Below are 17,187 nucleotides of genomic sequence, written 5' to 3' on the forward strand. Positions count from 1 at the left end.
GCCGGCCCAGCGGGAAAGGCCCTACAACACAGAAGCTGGCTCCGAATGGAGCCGGCGGTGTTGCAGGGGTGCGACGCGTGCAGTTGCACCCATTGCGATTTTCACTGTCTGCTATGCAGACAGTGAAAATCATGGTGGGGCCCTGTTAGGGGGCCCCTGCACTGCCCGTGCCAGTGGCATGAGCAGTGCAGGGGCCCCCAGGGGCCCCACAACACCCGTTCCCGCCATCCTGTTCCTGGCGGTCAAAACCGCCAGAAACAGGCTGTCGGGAAGGGGGTCGGAATCCCCATGGCGGCGCTGCTTGCAGCGCCGCCATGGAGGTTCAGCCCTGCCAGGGGTATTCCGGCGGGAAACCGCCCGATCCCCTTTTCTGACCGCGGCTTTACCGCCGCGGTCAGAATGGGCAATGAATCACCGCCAGCCTGTTGGCGGTGCTTCCGTTGCCCGCGGCCCTGGCGGTTTAGGACCGCCAGGGTCAGAATGAGGGCCAAAGTCTCCTCACCTGTCATTCAGGAGCCGGGTAGCATTTGTTACAGCGCCTCAGCAAAAAAAGCGGCGGGGGCATACTCTTCTGATTTATTCCTGGGTTGGCCTCTGGAGTTCCTGTTTGTCCTCGGGGCCCGCATGTCTTGTCCCTCAGTTTCCCAAAGGGTCCTCTTGAAACCGTCCGTGCTGCAACAGGCCTCCTTCTTGGTCTCAGGGCCACCCGTTAGTCACTGTGTTCCAGGCTTCCCCCCCCCCCCCCCCCCCCCCCCTCATTAGCACCCCCTCAACCGGTATCAGCACGCTGAGGGCCCCTACTCAACCTGGGCTCCCGGGGCCTGCATGTTGGCTCCGAGAATTCCCCAAGCATTCCGACAGGTTTCTACAAACTGCATGCGGACCACAGAAGGCAGACAACTGCAAGACCCGTCCGGCTCAAATCCACAGCTGGCAGTCATAGGCGTCCGGGAAGTGCAGCTGCTGTCCGGGTGGGCACTCTTAAGCTGCCACTCCTGACACAGGCGCTGCACAGTGCCCTCCCATAGTGTTGCTGACTTGCTGCTCAGTAAACCTCGTTTGCTGCCCGCAGGCCGCCCTCCACTCAGCCAAGTAAAAGACCGCTACAGTCTCTTCAGCATAGCCACCTCCCAGAAGCAGAATTCCGCACCGTTCACGCCTTGTGTTCCTGCTAGGGCCTTTATAATAATTTATAGTCGCGCTCTGGGTATATGGAGCGCTTGTGAGTGCAGGATGCTGCAGGATTCGGCGGTTGGAAGACGGCGCTTCCTAGGAGCGCCTCCTGTCGGCCATCTTACCTGCCATGCTCTCCAGGAAAGGTAATCTTCAGATGCTTAAGCTGTTGGCTAATTAGCAAAAGTCTCTGCCAGTTCAGCCTGTGATCAGCCACGAATTGGTATGAAAAAGGTGTGAAATGCTTCCTATGAGAAAACAATAGGCTGACCTGAATATTCAGAAATGACTGCTCTAAAGTCCGCAGAATATGAATGGAGGGGGTGTGGCATCCCTTTTGAAACTACATTGTCAAATCCTTCTTGACAAGTCTGTTGAGCCACCCACTACACTTGTGACACAATTTCAAGGGAGAGAAGAGGATGCCAAGACAATTCTTGTGTATCCAAAGTAGGGTTACTGGAAGATCCTGCTTTTGTTCTATCAGAGCCCTGTCTCTGTGTTTGTTGTGGGTTGAGTACCTGCCTTAAACTGGATCTTTGTGTTGGGTGTGGGAGGGCCCTGTTATTATCGTAGTGTGTATGTACACGCACACACAGACACACACACCCTGACCATCCTGACCCCCCCTCCCCCCCCCCCCCCCCCCCCCCCCCTTTGCCCCTCTCCCCTTCTCCCCAAGAGCACAAGTTTACTGTGGCTCAAGACTTTTCAAAATAGATTATGGCCCTCACATAGTCCTGATGATGATCCTGCATAAATCTTGAAAGGGACCAAAATGTCAACTAATTATAATATAGAAGAGGTCGCCTATTACTGGGAATGATTCCCTTGGGCATTTCTTTCAGAAGGACTCTGAGGACACAGCCTGTTTTCTGATGATGTTTAATTCCCCTTTCCTTTCTTTATATTAACACCTGTGTTATTGTTTCTGTTTTGTGGCTATACAAGGATTCATGGGGAGGTTTGCTGATAAGGTTGCATACACACTATGTAATTTTATGACTTTTTGTAATAAAAAGTAATACTATATCAGTACTCTCTCTTCATCGTTAATCATTGTGATACACTTTTCATATAATTACCGATTGTACAAGGCCATTTTTAAAAAATTGTTGCATTTGTTACACCGGCCCTTGTGCCATTCAAAGGGTACACTTTATCTTGTTGTTGGTTCGTTTTTTTTCTTTACAGTGTATTGCTGAGGATGAATTCAGTGTCCAGGAACAATCCAAGTGATTTGGGTGTCAAGTGAAAGTTGGGGTTTCAATTCTTCTAGGTTCATGTCCCAGGTGTGGACTTGTGATTGCTTGTTTCTATTAATAAATATCAGGAATTTGGTTCGGGTCTGAATGACCATCAGTTAGGTGTTGGACATCAAGGTCTGGAAGAGGTTATTAATGAATAGTACAGACATTTGGATAAAGTTTGTGTTAATTATAACAGCATTTGCTGACTTGCCCTTAGTTTTCGGTTTCGGAAAGCATTAGCTTCTGTTGCCAAATACATATTGTCTTTAAGAAATTAAGACATATACATATAATAGGCTCTGGGTCAGCCTCATGCAGTTGTTTAGATGGCCTTCTAGTTGGAATAATTTCCCAACTTAATGGTGTTCCTCCCCCTGTTCTGTTTTTTTTGTTTTTTTTTAATACCCGTTTCTAGAGCATCTCTGCCTCACTATGGGCCCGTTATTCCATTTGTAAAAACTATGGGCCAGGTGTACTACTATTCCATTTGTCGCAAAATTGGGCACCAAATCCCCCAGCTCACAAAGTTGCTTTTAAATCACAGCTATTCCGTTGCGTATCCCACTTTTCTTTTTCCAGCTACTTAAAAAAAAAAAAAAAAGTTTACAACCCCTTCTTCTTTCGTTTGTTGCTCCTCAGCCCCACCAGCCTGTCACTCAGCTACATCGACCGCACCAGCTCCTTTTTTGCTCACTCATCCATACCAGATGCCTTATTTTAAAGTTTTTTTTTTTGTGGGCACAGCACCTGCAGTTTTCTATTGGACTGCTCTGTTTTCTCTCTGCTCCATGATTGGTATCCTTAAAAAAGCTGCTGCATCATCACACATGCATGTCGGTGTACACTTTTTTTTTTTTTGCTTGTGCATTCAGCATAGGCAATGATCATTTATCTTTGTTTAACAACTGCAAAGTATACAAAACATACTATTATTTCTTTATAAAATAAGGTAAACCACAATGAAAGTTACTGTTCATGCGAAGAAGAAGACAGGTGGATAGAGGTGAAAAAGCACCATCGTCTCTAAAGACTTGAAATGTGAATCTAAAGGGAAGAGAAGGAAACCCAATATGGAATTACTGTTTTTAACATTTGCTCATGCCTTATGATCTTTTTTTAATTCCTCCAGACAGCCTGTCATGCCTGTTACTCACAGCCTCCATGGACCAAACTATTCTGCTCTGGGAATGGAATGCGGAGAGAAACAAGGTAAAAGCACTCCACTGTTGCCGGGGCCACGGCGGGAGCGTAGATACCATTGCAGTTGACAGCTCAAGAACCAAAGTGAGTACTAAGGGAATTGTAAATATCCTCCATATGATTGCTTGCATATTTAGCTTACATAAGATGTCTGGAAAGGGTATAAAGCCAGTGTCTGTTGGGCATTGAAGCAGCCAAATGTAGCACTCCCCTTCCTCCCAACCCCTTACTTACCCTAAGTATCCAAAATGTTGTCCTCCTCCATATTTTTCCTTTTGAGGGCAGGTGCTATCCAATGTGTGCATGTGAAAGTTGTGCTGCTGCTGCCCATACTGTAAACCGTTGGTTTTGGCTCTGTTTCCTCTCCTGTTTGAAAGGATGAGCTGGAGACTCTAATCACAGTCCCACAACCTTTGTACCCCTCCTTAGGTGACAAATATCGTCAGCATTCTTAAATTAACTTATCCTACATTCTCAGTTACTTACTAAACACTATGTAAGGAAATGCCTCCTTGGCATGGTTACCCCCTGACTTTTTGCCTTTGCTGATGCTATGTTTTGAATTGAAAGTGTGCTGAGGCCTGCTAACCAGGCCCCAGCACCAGTGTTCTTTCCCTAACCTGTACTTTTGATTCCACAATTGGCACACCCTGGCATCCAGATAAGTCTCTTGTAACTGGTACCTCTGGTACCAAGGGCCCTGATGCCAGGGAAGGTCTCTAAGGGCTGCAGCATGTATTATGCCACCCTGGAGACCCCTCACTCAGCCCAGACACACTGCTTACCAGCTTGTGTGTGCTAGTGAGAACAAAATGAGTAAGTCGACATGGCACTCCCCTCAGGGTGCCATGTCAGCCTCTCACTGCCTATGCAGTATAGGTAAGACACCCCTCTAGCAGGCCTTACAGCCCTAAGGCAGGGTGCACTATACCATAGGTGAGGGTACCAGTGCATGAGCACTGTACCCCTACAGTGTCTAAGTAAAACCTTAGACATTGTAAGTGCAGGGTAGCCATAAGAGTATATGGTCTGGGAGTCTGTTTTACACGAACTCCACAGCACCAAAATGGCTACACTGAAAACTGGGAAGTTTGGTATCAAACTTCTCAGCACAATAAATGCACACTGATGCCAGTGTACATTTTATTGTAAAATACACCACAGAGGGCACCTTAGAGGTGCCCCCTGAAACCTAACCGACTATCTGTGTAGGCTGACTGGTTCCAGCAGCCTGCCACACTAGAGACATGTTGCTGGCCCCATGGGGAGAGTGCCTTTGTCACTCTGAGGCCAGTAACAAAGCCTGCACTGGGTGGAGATGCTAACACCTCCCCCAGGCAGGAGCTGTAACACCTGGCGGTGAGCCTCAAAGGCTCACCCCTTTGTCACAGCACCGCAGGACACTCCAGCTAGTGGAGTTGCCCGCCCCCTCCGGCCCGGCCCCCACTTTTGGCGGCAAGGCCGGAGAAAATAATGAGAACAACAAGGAGGAGTCACTGGCCAGTCAGGACAGCCCCTAAAGTGTCCGGAGCTGAGGTGACTCTAACTTTTAGAAATCCTCCATCTTGCAGATGGAGGATTCCCCCAATAGGATTAGGGATGTGACCCCCTCCCCTTGGGAGGAGGCACAAAGAGGGTATACCCACCCTCAGGGCTAGTAGCCATTGGCTACTAACCCCCAGACCTAAACACGCCCTTAAATTTAGTATTTAAGGGCCTTCCCTGAACCTAGAATTCAGATTCCTGCAACTACAAGAAGAAGGACTGCCGAGCTGACAAACCCCTGCAGAGGAAGAACAGAAGACACCAACTGCCTTGGCCCCAGACTTACCGGCCTGTCTCCTGCCTTCCAAAGAAACCTGCTCCAGCGACGCTTTCCAAGGGACCAGCGACCTCTGAATCCTCTGAGGACTGCCCTGCTTCGAAAAAGACAAGAAACTCCTGAGGACAGCGGCACTGCTCCAAAAGAACTGCAACTTTGTTACAAGGAGCAGATTTAAAGACCCCTGCAACTCCCTGCAAGAAGCGTGAGACTTGCAACACTGCACCCGGCGACCCCGACTCGACTGGTGGAGAACAACCAACTCAGGGAGGACCCTCCGGCGACTCTACGACTGTGAGTAACCAAAGTTGTCCCCCCTGAACCCCCACAGCGACGCCTGCAGAGGGAATCCCCAGGCTCCCCCTGACCGCGACTGTCTGAACTCCATTTCCCGACGGCTGGAAAAGACCCTGCACCCGCAGCCCCCAGCCCCTAGCCCCTAAAGAAACGGAACTTCGGTGCAGGAGTGACCCCCAGGAGGCCCTCTCCCTTGCCCAGGTGGTGGCTACCCCGAGGAGCCCCCCCCCTTGCCTGCCTGCATCGCTGAAGAGACCCCTTGGTGTCCCATTGAAAACTGAAGGAAACCCGACGCATGTTTGCACACTGCACCCGGCCGCCCCGCGCTGCTGAGGGTGTACTTTCTGTGCTACTTTGTGTCCCCCCCAGTGCCCTACAAAACCCCCCTGGTCTGCCCTCCGAAGACGCGGGTACTTACCTGCTGGCAGACTGGAACCGGGGTACCCCCCTCTCTCCATTATAGCCTATGTGTTTTGGGCACCTCTTCGACCTTTGCACCTGATCGGCCCTGAGCTGCTGGTGTGATAACTTTGGGGTTGCTCTGAACCCCCAACGGTGGGCTACCTTGGACCAAAAACTGAAACCTGTAAGTGCCTTACTTACCTGTTGAAATTAACAATAACTTACCTCCCCCAGGAACTGTGAAAATTGCACTGTGTCCACTTTTAAAACAGCTTATTGTATTTTATGTAAAAAGTATACATGCTAAAGTAATGATTCAAAGTTCCTAGAGTACTTACCTGCAATACCTTTCAAATGAGCTATTACATGTAAAATTTGAACCTGTGGTTCTTAAAATAAACTAAGAAAATATATTTTTCTATAACAAAACCTATTGGCTGGATTTGTCTCTGAGTGTGTGTACCTCATTTATTGTCTATGTGTATGTACAACAAATGCTTAACACTACTCCTTGGATAAGCCTACTGCTCGACCACACTACCACAAAATAGAGCATTAGTATTATCTCTTTTTACCACTATTTTACCTCTAAGGTGAACCCTTGGACTCTGTGCATGCTATTCCTTACTTTGAAATAGCACATACAGAGCCAAATTCCTACATTGGTGGATCAGCGGTGGGGTACAAGACTTTGCATTTGCTGGACTACTCAGCCAATACCTGATCACACGACAAATTCCAAAATTGTCATTAGAAATTGATTTTTGCAATTTGAAAAGTTTTCTAAATTCTTTAAAGTCCTGCTAGGGCCTTGTGTTAGTCCCTGTTAGCATTTCTTTTAGAGTTTAAAAGTTTGTAAAAGTTTGAATTAGATTCTAGAACTAGTTTTAGATTCTTAAAAGCATTCCAACTTTTAGAAGAATAATGTCTAGTACAGAGATGAATGTGGTGGAACTCGACACCACACCTTACCTCCATCTCCAGATGAAAGAGCTAAGGTCACTCTGTAACATAAGAAAAATAACAATGGGCTCCAGACCTACCAAAGTACAGCTCCAGGAGCTGTTGGTAGAGTATGATAGAGCCAACCCCTCTGTGGATAACACAGCGGAGGATGATAGTGAACTGGAGGAAGAATCCCCTCCACCAGTCCTATCTAGGGAGAACAGGGCTTCTCAAACCCTGACTCCAAAAATAATAGTCAGAGATGCTGGCTCCCTCACAGGAGGGTCCAGCCTCTCTGAAATCACTGAGGATAACTCCAGTGAAGAGGACATCCAGTTAGCCAGGATGGCCAAAAGATTGGCTTTGGAAAAACAGATCCTAGCCATAGAAAGGGAAAGACAAGAGATGGGCCTAGGACCCATCAATTGTGGCAGCAACATAACTAGGGTCAGAGATTCTCCTGACATGTTGAAAATCCCCAAAGGGATTGTAACTAAATATGAAGATGGTGATGACATCACCAAATGGTTCACAGCTTTTGAGAGGGCTTGTGAAACCAGAAAAGTAAACAAATCTCACTGGGGTGCTCTCCTTTGGGAAATGTTCACAGGAAAGTGTAAGAATAGACTCCTCACACTCTCTAAAAAAGATGCAGAATCTTATGACCTCATGAAGGGTACCCTGATTGAGGGCTTTGGATTCTCCACTGAGGAGTATAGGATTAGATTCAGGGGGGCTCAAAAATCCTCAAGCCAGACCTGGGTTGACTTTGTAGACTACTCAGTAAAAACACTAGATGGTTGGATTCAAGGCAATGGTGTAAATGATTATGATGGGCTGTACAATTTATTTGTGAAAGAACACCTATTAAGTAATTGTTTCAATGATAAACTGCATCAGCATCTGGTGGACCTAGGACCAATTTCTCCCCAAGAATTGGGAAAGAAGGCGGACCATTGGGTCAAGACTAGGGTGTCCAAAACTTCCACAGGGGGTGACCAAAAGAAAGGGGTCACAAAACCTCCCCAGGGGAAAGGTGGTGAGACAGCCAAAAACAAAAATAGTAAAGAGTCTTCTACAGGCCCCCAAAAACCTGCACAGGAGGGTGGGCCCAGAGCCTCTTCACAAAACAATTCTGGGTACAAGGGTAAAAACTTTGATCCCAAAAAGGCCTGGTGTCGTAGCTGTAGTCAGTCTGGACACCAAACTGGAGACAAGGCCTGTCCCAAGAAAGATACCACTTCTAACTCCCATCCAGCTAAAACTGGAATGGCCAGTCTCCAAGTGGGATCAACAGTGTGCCCAGAGCAAATCAGGTGTCACACTGAAGCTACATTAGTCTCTGAGGGTGGGGTGGATTTAGCCACACTGGCTGCCTGGCCCCCTAACATGCAAACATACAGGCAGCAGCTCTTAATTAATGGGACAAGTGTAGAGGGCCTGAGGGATACAGGTGCCAGTGTCACCATGGTGACAGAGAAACTGGTTTCCCCTGGCCAATACCTGACTGGACAAACCTATCCAGTCACCAATGCTGACAATCAGACTAAAGTACATCCCATGGCTATGGTAACTTTAGAGTGGTGAGGGGTCAATGGCCTGAAACAGGTGGTGGTCTCCTCAAATATCCCAGTAGACTGTTTGCTTGGAAACGACCTGGAGTCCTCAGCATGGGCTGAGGTAGAACTGAAAACCCATGCAGCCATGCTGGGTATCCCTGAACTGGTGTGTGTCAAGACAAGGGCACAGTGCAAGGCACAGGGTGAAAAAGTAGAGCTGGAGTCTGGAAAAATGGCCCAGCCTACCAAGAGGAAAGGAAAGTCAGCTGGGAAACCAGCTGCAACACAACACCAAAAAGAGAACCTCTCTTCTCAGGAAGAAGTTCTGCCCTCTGAGGGAACTGAGCCTATGGAGCCTGAACCTTATCAGGTTGAGCTCTTGGGCCCAGGGGGACCCTCAAGGGAAGAGTTGTGTAAGGGACAAGAAACCTGTCCCTCTCTTGAAGGCCTTAGGCAGCAAGCTGCTGAAGAGTCCAAAGGCAAGAAAAATGGAACACACAGGGTCTATTGTGAAGATGGACTCCTGTACACTGAGGCAAGAGATCCCAAACCTGGTGCCACTAGGAGAGTGGTAGTGCCTCAGAGTTTCAGAGAGTTTATCCTGACCTTAGCCCATGATATTCCCCTTGCTGGGCATTTGGGACAAACCAAGACGTGGGAGAGGTTAGTCAACCACTTCTACTGGCCCAATATGTCCCAGAAGGTTAAGGAGTTTTGCCTCTCCTGCCCCACCTGTCAAGCCAGTGGTAAGACAGGTGGGCATCCAAAGGCCCCCCTCATTCCACTTCCAGTGGTGGGGGTCCCCTTTGAAAGAGTGGGTGTGGACATAGTTGGTCCACTAGAACCTCCCACAGCCTCAGGAAATATGTACATCCTAGTGGATCATGCTACTAGGTATCCTGAAGCTATTCCCCTTAGGTCAACTACTGCCCCTGCAGTAGCCAAGGCCCTCATTGGTATCTTTACCAGAGTGGGCTTCCCTAAGGATGTGGTGTCTGACAGAGGTACCAACTTCATGTCAGCATACCTAAAATACATGTGGAATGAATGTGGGGTGACTTATAAATTCACTACACCATATCATCCACAAACTAATGCCCTTGTTGAGAGATTCAACAAGACATTAAAGGGCATGATCATGGGGCTCCCAGAGAAACTCAAAAGGAGATGGGATGTCCTCTTGCCATGTCTGCTTTTCGCTTACAGAGAGGTGCCTCAGAAGGGAGTAGGATTCTCACCCTTTGAACTTCTGTTTGGCCACCCTGTAAGGGGACCACTTGCTCTTGTTAAAGAAGGCTGGGAGAGACCTCTTCATGAACCTAAACAAGACATAGTGGACTATGTACTTGGCCTTCGCTCAAGAATGGCAGAGTACATGGAAAAGGCAAGTAAAAACCTTGAGGCCAGCCAACAACTCCAGAAGTTGTGGTATGACCAAAAGGCTGCACTGGTTGAATTTCAACCAGGGCAGAAAGTCTGGGTTCTGGAGCCTGTGGCTCCCAGGGCACTCCAGGACAAATGGAGTGGCCCTTACCCAGTACTAGAAAGGAAGAGTCAGGTCACCTACCTGGTAGACCTGGGCACAAGCAGGAGCCCCAAGAGGGTGATCCATGTAAACCGCCTTAAGCTCTTCCATGACAGGGCTGATGTAAATCTGTTGATGGTAACAGATGAGGACCAGGAAGCTGAGAGTGAACCTCTCCCTGATCTCCTCTCATCAGACCCTAAAGATGGCTCAGTAGATGGAGTGATCTACTCAGACACCCTCTCTAGCCAACAGCAGTCTGACTGTAGGAAGGTCCTGCAGCAGTTTGCTGAACTCTTTTCCCTAACCCCTGGTCAGACACACCTGTGTACCCATGATGTGGACACAGGAGACAGCATGCCTGTCAAAAACAAAATATTTAGACAGTCTGACCAAGTTAAGGAAAGCATCAAGGTGGAAGTCCACAAGATGCTGGAATTGGGAGTAATTGAGTACTCTGACAGCCCCTGGGCTAGCCCAGTGGTCTTAGTCCCCAAACCTCACACCAAAGAAGGAAAGAGAGAGATGAGGTTTTGTGTGGACTACAGAGGTCTCAACTCTGTCACCAAGACAGATGCTCATCCCATTCCTAGAGCTGATGAGCTAATAGACAAATTAGGGGCTGCCAAATTCTTAAGTACCTTTGACTTAACAGCAGGGTACTGGCAAATCAAAATGGCCCCTGGAGCAAAAGAAAAGACAGCATTCTCCACACCTGATGGGCATTATCAGTTCACTGTTATGCCCTTTGGTTTAAAGAATGCCCCTGCCACCTTCCAAAGGTTGGTGAATCAAGTCCTTGCTGGGTTGGAATCCTTTAGTGCAGCTTATCTTGATGATATTGCTGTATTCAGCTCCACCTGGCAGGATCACCTGGTCCACCTGAAGAAGGTTTTGAAGGCTCTGCAATCTGCAGGCCTCTCTATCAAGGCATCCAAATGCCAGATAGGGCAGGGAACTGTGGTTTACTTGGGACACCTTGTAGGTGGAGGCCAAGTTCAGCCACTCCAGCCTAAGATCCAGACTATTCTGGACTGGGCAGCTCCAAAAACCCAGACCCAAGTCAGGGCATTCCTTGGCTTGACTGGGTACTATAGGAGGTTTGTGAAGGGATATGGATCCATTGTGACAGCCCTCACAGAACTCACCTCCAAGAAAATGCCCAAGAAAGTAAACTGGACTGTAGAATGCCAACAGGCCTTTGACACCCTGAAGCAAGCTATGTGCACAGCACCAGTTCTAAAAGCTCCAGATTACTCCAAGCAATTCATTGTGCAAACAGATGCCTCTGAACATGGGATAGGGGCAGTTTTGTCCCAAACAAATGATGGCCTTGACCAGCCTGTTGCTTTCATTAGCAGGAGGTTACTCCCCAGGGAGCAGCGTTGGAGTGCCATTGAGAGGGAGGCCTTTGCTGTGGTTTGGTCCCTGAAGAAGCTGAGACCATACCTCTTTGGTACTCACTTCCTAGTTCAGACTGACCACAGACCTCTCAGATGGCTGATGCAAATGAAAGGTGAAAATCCAAAACTGTTGAGGTCGTCCATCTCCCTACAGGGAATGGACTTTATAGTGGAACACAGACCTGGGACTGCCCATGCCAATGCAGATGGCCTTTCCAGGTTCTTCCACTTAGAAAATGAAGACTCTCTTGGGAAAGGTTAGTCTCATCCTCTTTCGTTTGGGGGGGGGGGGTTGTGTAAGGAAATGCCTCCTTGGCATGGTTACCCCCTGACTTTTTGCCTTTGCTGATGCTATGTTTTGAATTGAAAGTGTGCTGAGGCCTGCTAACCAGGCCCCAGCACCAGTGTTCTTTCCCTAACCTGTACTTTTGATTCCACAATTGGCACACCCTGGCATCCAGATAAGTCCCTTGTAACTGGTACCTCTGGTACCAAGGGCCCTGATGCCAGGGAAGGTCTCTAAGGGCTGCAGCATGTATTATGCCACCCTGGAGACCCCTCACTCAGCCCAGACACACTGCTTACCAGCTTGTGTGTGCTAGTGAGAACAAAATGAGTAAGTCGACATGGCACTCCCCTCAGGGTGCCATGCCAGCCTCTCACTGCCTATGCAGTATAGGTAAGACACCCCTCTAGCAGGCCTTACAGCCCTAAGGCAGGGTGCACTATACCATAGGTGAGGGTACCAGTGCATGAGCACTGTACCCCTACAGTGTCTAAGCAAAACCTTAGACATTGTAAGTGCAGGGTAGCCGTAAGAGTATATGGTCTGGGAGTCTGTTTTACACGAACTCCACAGCACCACAATGGCTACACTGAAAACTGGGAAGTTTGGTATCAAACTTCTCAGCACAATAAATGCACACTGATGCCAGTGTACATTTTATTGTAAAATACACCACAGAGGGCACCTTTAGAGGTGCCCCCTGAAACCTAACCGACTATCTGTGTAGGCTGACTGCTTCCAGCAGCCTGCCACACTAGAGACATGTTGCTGGCCCCATGGGGAGAGTGCCTTTGTCACTCTGAGGCCAGTAACAAAGCCTGCACTGGGTGGAGATGCTAACACCTCCCCCAGGCAGGAGCTGTAACACCTGGCGGTGAGCCTCAAAGGCTCACCCCTTTGTCACAGCACCGCAGGACACTCCAGCTAGTGGAGTTGCCCGCCCCGGCCCCCACTTTTGGCGGCAAGGCCGGAGAAAATAATGAGAACAACAAGGAGGAGTCACTGGCCAGTCAGGACAGCCCCTAAGGTGTCCTGAGCTGAGGTGACTCTAACTTTTAGAAATCCTCCATCTTGCAGATGGAGGATTCCCCCAATAGGATTAGGGATGTGACCCCCTCCCCTTGGGAGGAGGCACAAAGAGGGTGTACCCACCCTCAGGGCTAGTAGCCATTGGCTACTAACCCCCCAGACCTAAACACGCCCTTAAATTTAGTATTTAAGGGCCTTCCCTGAACCTAGAATTCAGATTCCTGCAACTACAAGAAGAAGGACTGCCGAGCTGACAAACCCCTGCAGAGGAAGAACAGAAGACACCAACTGCCTTGGCCCCAGACTTACCGGCCTGTCTCCTGCCTTCCAAAGAAACCTGCTCCAGCGACGCTTTCCAAGGGACCAGCGACCTCTGAATCCTCTGAGGACTGCCCTGCTTCGAAAAAGACAAGAAACTCCAGAGGACAGCGGCACTGCTCCAAAAGAACTGCAACTTTGTTACAAGGAGCAGATTTAAAGACCCCTGCAACTCCCCGCAAGAAGCGTGAGACTTGCAACACTGCACCCGGCGACCCCGACTCGACTGGTGGAGAACAACCAACTCAGGGAGGACCCTCCGGCGACTCTACGACTGTGAGTAACCAAAGTTGTCCCCCCTGAGCCCCCACAGCGACGCCTGCAGAGGGAATCCCCAGGCTCCCCCTGACCGCGACAGTCTGAACTCCATTTCCCGACGGCTGGAAAAGACCCTGCACCCGCAGCCCCTAGCCCCTAAAGAAACGGAACTTCGGTGCAGGAGGCCCTCTCACTTGCCCAGGTGGTGGCTACCCCGAGGAGCCCCCCCCCTTGCCTGCCTGCATCGCTGAAGAGACCCCTTGGTCTCCCATTGAAAACTGAAGGAAACCCGACGCGTGTTTGCACACTGCACCCGGCCGCCCCGCGCTGCTGAGGGTGTACTTTCTGTGCTACTTTGTGTCCCCCCCGGTGCCCTACAAACCCCCCTGGTCTGCCCTCCAAAGACGCGGGTACTTACCTGCTGGCAGACTGGAACCGGGGTACCCCCCTCTCTCCATTATAGCCTATGTGTTTTGGGCACCTCTTCGACCTTTGCACCTGACCGGCCCTGAGCTGCTGGTGTGATAACTTTGGGGTTGCTCTGAACCCCCAACGGTGGGCTACCTTGGACCAAAAACTGAAACCTGTAAGTGCCTTACTTACCTGTTGAAATTAACAATAACTTACCTCCCCCAGGAACTGTGAAAATTGCACTAAGTGTCCACTTTTAAAACAGCTTATTGTGTTTTATGTAAAAAGTATACATGCTAAAGTAATGATTCAAAGTTCCTAGAGTACTTACCTGCAATACCTTTCAAATGAGCTATTACATGTAAAATTTGAACCTGTGGTTCTTAAAATAAACTAAGAAAAGATATTTTTCTATACAAAAACCTATTGGCTGGATTTGTCTCTGAGTGTGTGTACCTCATTTATTGTCTGTGTATGTACAACAAATGCTTAACACTACTCCTTGGATAAGCCTACTGCTCGAACACACTACCACAAAATAGAGCATTAGTATTATCTCTTTTTACCACTATTTTACCTCTAAGGGGAACCCTTGGACTCTGTGCATACTATTCCTTACTTTGAAATAGCACATACAGAGCCAACTTCCTACACACTATATGATCACCAAGTCCATGCTTCAATCAGTAGGTGCTACACTGTTTTTTCCACAATGGAGTATTAGTGCTCTGAGGCATGTGGCCTAATTCGTTCTCACTGTTGTATTATTAGGTTCAATGGCATCTGTCGCTGTAGATACACATGTTGTGCATAGCCCGCCATCTGGTGTTGGGTCGGAGTGTTACAAGTTGTTTTTCTTCGAAGAAGTCTTTCGAGTCACGGGACCGAGGGACTCCTCCTCTTTGTCTCCATTGTGCATGGGCGTCGACTCCATCTTCGATTGTTTTCTTTCCGCCATCGGGTTTGGACGTGTTCCTTTCGCTCCGGGTTTCGGAACGGAAAGTTAGCTCAAAATCGGAAAATTACGTCGGTATTGTTGTGTTCGGGATCGGGTTAGATAGCATCGACATCGCATCGATACGATAACATCTCCGTTGCCCTTCGGGGTAGTTTTCGATCCCCCGTCGGGGCCTGGTCGGCCCGACCGCGTGTGACATAGACGCTGATGGAACGGACCCCGTTCCGTTTCTGTCCTAAATGTCACAACAAATACCCATATACAGACCAACATTCGGTCTGTAACCTGTGCGTGTCGCCCGAGCACAGGGAAGAAACTTGTGAGGCCTGTTGTGCATTCCGGTCCCGAAAAACGCTCCGTGACCGCCGAGCCAGAAGACTGCAAATGGCGTCCACGCCGACAGGACACCGAGATTTCGAGGAACAGGAAGAAGTAGAAGCCTTCTCGATCCATGAATCAGACTCTGACGAATTCGACGACCATGAAACAGTGAGTAAGACGTCGAAGATAGCACATAAGAAAACTAACAAGGCCCAGGGGACGCCACTGCCGTCAGGCCATGGCTCAACCCATAAAGAGACAGCGGCACCGAGGAGGATCGACGCCGAGAGGGGCCGACTCCGAAAAAGAGGAAAGTCGCCTCTGAGCCGAAAAAGAGCGTGGACATGGTTTCGGTGCCAAAACGACCCGCAACCGAGCCAACTACCGGTTCCTATTCAGAGGAACAATCACTGTCCTCTCAGATGCGAAAGCATAGATTCGAAGAGGAATTACAATCCACCGAGGTGGACCACACGCAAAAAAGGATTTTTATACAGAGTGGAACAGGGAAAATAAGCACCCTTCCCCCCATTAGGAGGAAGAGGAGACTGGAGTTCCAACAAGAACAAACACCACAAACAAAACTGGTGAAGAAGGTAACTCCGCCACCCTCTCCTCCACCTGTGGCTCCCATTTCACCAGCACAGACTCCTTCACATTCACCGGCTCACACCACCTTAAGCCAAGGTGACCAGGACCAAGATGCTTGGGACTTATACGACGCCCCAGTGTCGGACAACAGTCCTGAGGCGTATCCTACAAAGCCCTCACCACCAGAAGACAGCACAGCATATTCACAAGTGGTGGCTAGAGCAGCAGAGTTCCACAACGTGTCTCTACACTCGGAGCCTGTCGAAGATGACTTCCTCTTCAACACCCTCTCTTCCACACATAGCACCTACCAAAGCCTGCCTATGCTCCCGGGAATGCTAAGGCACGCAAAGGACATATTCAAAGAGCCTGTCAAAGGTAGGGCAATAACACCGAGGGTGGAAAAAAAATATAAAGCACCTCCCACAGACCCAGCTTTCATCACCTCACAACTACCACCAGATCCGGTTGTGGTAGGGGCGGCTCGCAAGAGAGCAAACTCCCACACATCGGGCGATGCACCACCCCCAGATAAGGAGAGCCGAAAGTTCGATGCAGCCGGTAAAAGGGTCGCAGTACAGGCTGCAAACCAGTGGCGCATCGCAAACTCTCAAGCGCTCCTAGCGCGATATGACAGAGCCCACTGGGATGAGATGCAACACCTCATTGAGCATCTACCCACAGAACTACAAAAGAGGGCGAAACAAGTGGTTGAGGAGGGCCAAAACATCTCCAATAACCAGATACGCTCCTCTATGGATGCAGCGGACACAGCAGCAAGAACGGTTAACACGGCAGTAACCATCCGAAGGCATGCGTGGCTACGAACATCTGGTTTTAAACCAGAGATACAGCAGGCGGTGCTCAATATGCCATTCAATGAGCAACAATTGTTCGGACCTGAAGTGGACATGGCAATTGAGAAGCTAAAAAAGGACACTGACACTGCAAAAGCCATGGGCGCGCTCTACTCCCCGCAGAGCAGAGGCACTTTCAACACCTTCCGCAAGACCACCTTTAGAGGGGGGTTTCGGGGTCAATCCACACAACCCAGTACCTCACAGTCAACACCGTCCACCTACCAGGGACAGTACCAAAGGGGAGGCTTTCGGGCCAATACAGAGGGGGACAATTCCCTAGAAGCAGGGGAAAATTTCAAGGCCCCAAAACACCTACAAACAAACAGTGACTCACACGTCACTCATCCCCCTCCACACAACACCAGTGGGGGGAAGAATAAGTCATTATTACCAAGAGTGGGAGAACATAACAACAGACACTTGGGTCTTAGCAATTATCCAACATGGTTATTGCATTATTGCATAGAATTTCTACAAATCCCTCCAAACATACCACCAAAGGCACAAAATATATCAAAACAACATTCGGACCTTCTAGAAATAGAAGTTCAAGCATTACTGCAAAAGAACGCAATAGAA

General features: G+C 49.1%; 1 protein-coding gene across 1 annotated transcript in view; it reads left to right on the top strand.

Moving 5' to 3' along the window:
• WDR12 (WD repeat domain 12) overlaps nucleotides 1-17,187 on the top strand; it is a 247,164-nt gene that overhangs the window by 104,688 nt on the left and 125,289 nt on the right. The window contains exon 6 of the mRNA XM_069226036.1: nucleotides 3,553-3,707. Within this exon, the coding sequence (XP_069082137.1) occupies nucleotides 3,553-3,707 (155 nt within the window). The remainder of the gene's footprint in view (nucleotides 1-3,552; nucleotides 3,708-17,187) is intronic.

This window comes from Pleurodeles waltl, chromosome 3_1 (assembly GCF_031143425.1).
Source record: "Pleurodeles waltl isolate 20211129_DDA chromosome 3_1, aPleWal1.hap1.20221129, whole genome shotgun sequence".
In the NCBI taxonomy this organism is placed as follows: Eukaryota; Metazoa; Chordata; class Amphibia; order Caudata; family Salamandridae; genus Pleurodeles; species Pleurodeles waltl.